Source organism: Sarcophilus harrisii, chromosome 4 (genome assembly GCF_902635505.1).
Source record: "Sarcophilus harrisii chromosome 4, mSarHar1.11, whole genome shotgun sequence".
Classification (NCBI taxonomy): Eukaryota; Metazoa; Chordata; class Mammalia; order Dasyuromorphia; family Dasyuridae; genus Sarcophilus; species Sarcophilus harrisii.
The window spans coordinates 423,775,625-423,778,958 of NC_045429.1; the positions used below are offsets into that span (position 1 = coordinate 423,775,625).

Here is a 3,334-nt window from a genome sequence, read left to right on the forward strand (position 1 = left end):
ATCTGTAAAAGGAAGGAATCTGCAAGACAAGGTTAAAAAGATAAGGAGCTGCTAGTTTGTCAAGGACCTTGAATGTTAGGCTATTTTCCCAATTTTATGCTGTAGATATTAGAGAACTATCATAGATGATAGAGCAGAACATGAGTTATTGTTGTGGGTCTTTCATGTTTGAAGTCAACCAACAACATTGTGGGTGATGTCTTGACCTATTCATGAATGGATGAAATAAGGCAAGGTTGCACAAAGTCATCAGCTTCACTCTCTCTTCCAGAGTCATTGTTGTCTAGTGACAAGGCAAAAGACAGAATGGCTGAAGATGGCCCGGGATGCAAGGGATGACCTTGGTGTCTGCCATGTCTGACCAAGCTCCAACATCTCCATAGAACCTGCTTCAACTGCCTTCATGGCCATTAGAACAACAAGTTCTCATCCACCCATTCCACCAGGTGAAGTCTTCACATGCTTGGAGTAGCATCCCACTGTTCTTGTTCCATTTGAGGATAGTTGGTTACCTTCAACTTAGTTTAATCTGTCAGCCAAATGGATTTACCCAGGTAGGTGCTACAGCTTCTTGGAGTCACAGGTGAGAATTGGGGGACAGATCGACACCAAAGGTAGATGAGCAGCCCTGAAAAGGGCTTGGCCAGCCCTCACAACAGAAGTACTTATCTTCCTTGAACAAACAATATGCAATTGGATAGCATAGTGCAGAACTTTTTAACCTTTTTCCATTTGTAACTCCTTTTCACCCAAATACTTTTTACATGACCCCAGGCAATTAGATATATAAAATAGGTATACAAATCAAACATTTACTGATAATAAATCTTAATTTCATGACCCCACATTCAGTTATGAGACCCCATATGGAGTTGTAATCCACAGTTTCAGAAGCTTTGGTGTAATGGATAGAACTCCAGGAGTTTTTAGTAAATTTAAATCTGGCCTCAGATATTTAGCAGGTCTGTGATCTTGGGCAAGCCACTTAATATTATCACCAGATCAGTGCCAGCATGAAGGCTGCTGTGGAGGGAGAAGAGAAGAAGGAAGATCTTCTTTGAGACTACTATGGTAATGCAGACAGGCACTTGGTGATAAAGCCCAGTAGGAACATTAGGAAGAATGGAAAGGAAAAATTCAAGAGATGTTTTAGAGGGGACAGGATTTGTTTCTCAACAAAACTGAGTGGGAATAAAAAGATTAAGTAAGTCCTGCTGTTGACTGGTGTTCTCATCTCTCTACTCTTTGAGCTAATAATTCCACTAAACTAGAAGCTCCAGTAACATATTTGTTAATGAACATGCTTTTTGGTATAGTAATACCTTGCAGATAAAGATTTTGGAGTCACTTGCATAGACATAATTGAATCCAGAGGATTGAATGATATTTTCAAGAGACGAGGTAAAGAAGTGGCCAAGAACAGACTCTTCAGGATACTTTCCTTCAGAGATCTGTAAAAACATAGAAGGAATGGTTGGAAAGCTAGGAGAACTAAGAGAATGTGATAGGTATGATAATCATAATAGCTAACATTTATATATGGCTTCTATGTGACAAGTACTGGGCTAAGCACTTTAAAGTTATCTCATTTCATCCCATAGTACATCTGAAAGGCAAGAGCTATTAAGGAAACTGAGGTAAACAAAGGGTAACTTGCCTAGGGTCATAAATTAATGTGTCTGGCTTTGAATTCAGATCTCCTCTCTTCTCCTCCAGACAATGATCAATCTTCTATTTTCATTTCAGCCATGAAGGACATTAAAGAAAGGGGAAATCAAACAGTTGTCACAGAATTCATCTTCCTGGGGTTTTCCAACCACCCAGAACTTCAAGGATTGTTCTTTTCAATATTTTTATTTGTGTACCTGATAACTCTTCTGGGTAACTTTCTCATATTAGCAGCAATAAGAATCAATCCTGTTCTTCACACCCCTATGTACTATTTCCTCAGCAACTTGTCCTTCCTGGACATCTGCTACACTTCCACCACTATCCCTAACATGCTGGTGAATTTTTTCCGAGTGAAGAAGACCATTACCTATGAAGGTTGCCTATCTCAGCTCTTCTTCCTTGTTACTTTTGCAGGCTCTGAGGGTGTCCTATTGGCTGCAATGGCTTATGACAGATTTATAGCCATTTGCCATCCATTACATTATCCAGTTCTCATGAGCAAGAGAGTCTGTGCCTACTTAGCAGCTGGGTCCTGGTTGTGTGGGTTAGTGAACTCTCTGACCCACACAGGGCTGACAGCAACTCTCACTTTGTGTGGTCCCAACCAGATCAGCCATTTTCTCTGTGACATCCCCCTACTCCTGAAGCTCTCCTGCTCAGACACTTCAGTCAATGAGTTCACCCTCTATGTGTCCAGTGCCACCATTGGTCTGAGCCCCTGCCTCTTCACTGCTGTCTCCTATATGCTCATTATTTCTGCCATCTTGAAAATCCAGTCTGCTCAAGGGCGACAAAAAGCCTTCTCCACCTGTGCTTCTCACCTTACTGTGGTGGTCATCTTTTTTGGAACTGCCAATTTCAATTATGATCAGCCCAGCTCAGGTTACTCCCTAGATGTGGACATCTTGGTCTCTGTCCTCTTCTGTATTGTTACCCCCATGTTAAATCCTATCATCTACAGTTTGAGAAACAAGGAAGTCAAAGTTGCTTTAAGGAAACTATGTGAAGGGTATTTTTTATTCAGTGATTCCAGATCTTAGCCTGGGGTCCATGAACTTAGTTTAAAAAATATTGATTAACTGTATTTTCAACATAATTGGTTTCCTTTGTTGCCCTATATATTTTGTACATTTAAGAACTCCCATTTTAAGGTCAATATAAGGAAGAGTTACTTCCTATATAAATGATTTCCATGGCGGGAACAAAAGAGAAGGTTTGAAGGAGTACAACCCTAGAGGGTAAAACAAGAGTACATGACTATGAGCTTCAGTTAGAAAATTCTTGAGAACAAGGATTGGAATTTGTTTTCGTTTTATCTTTCTTTTCATATCTCCTGGCCTTGGTATAGGACCTGGTATATAGTAAGTGATTAATGAAGAGACAAATGTAGTCTTTTGTGGTGGGGGAAAGTGGAGGAGTTTCTAAAAGTAGAATGGGCTAAATAATTATGATACAGAAAACATGTTAAATTCATTTTCAAAAAGTACCAAAGTTGGAGGGGAAAGATCCTTACTTACTGGGGTTTGTAGATGCCTAACATACTGTTGTGTGATATTTACATTTCAGGGAACTATATGTCTACAACATCACACATTTCACACTGTTATATTTCTATAATATCAAGTCCTTTAATGAGCACCATTTCTGTATTTCTCTTTCATCT

At 39.7% G+C, this 3,334-nt stretch overlaps 1 protein-coding gene across 1 annotated transcript; it reads left to right on the forward strand.

Moving 5' to 3' along the window:
- The first annotated feature begins 1,748 nt into the window (after positions 1-1,748).
- On the forward strand, positions 1,749-2,711 carry LOC100922573 (olfactory receptor 5V1-like). The gene has a single exon (XM_003769881.1). The coding sequence runs from the start codon at positions 1,749-1,751 to the stop codon at positions 2,709-2,711; it is 963 nt and encodes a 320-aa protein (XP_003769929.1).
- The last annotated feature ends 623 nt before the right edge of the window (positions 2,712-3,334 follow it).

Excerpts from the sequence above, each read along its gene's own strand:
- LOC100922573 (XM_003769881.1), top strand. The coding sequence starts at position 1,749 with ATGAAGGACATTAAAGAAAGGGGAAATCAAACAGTTGTCACAGAATTC.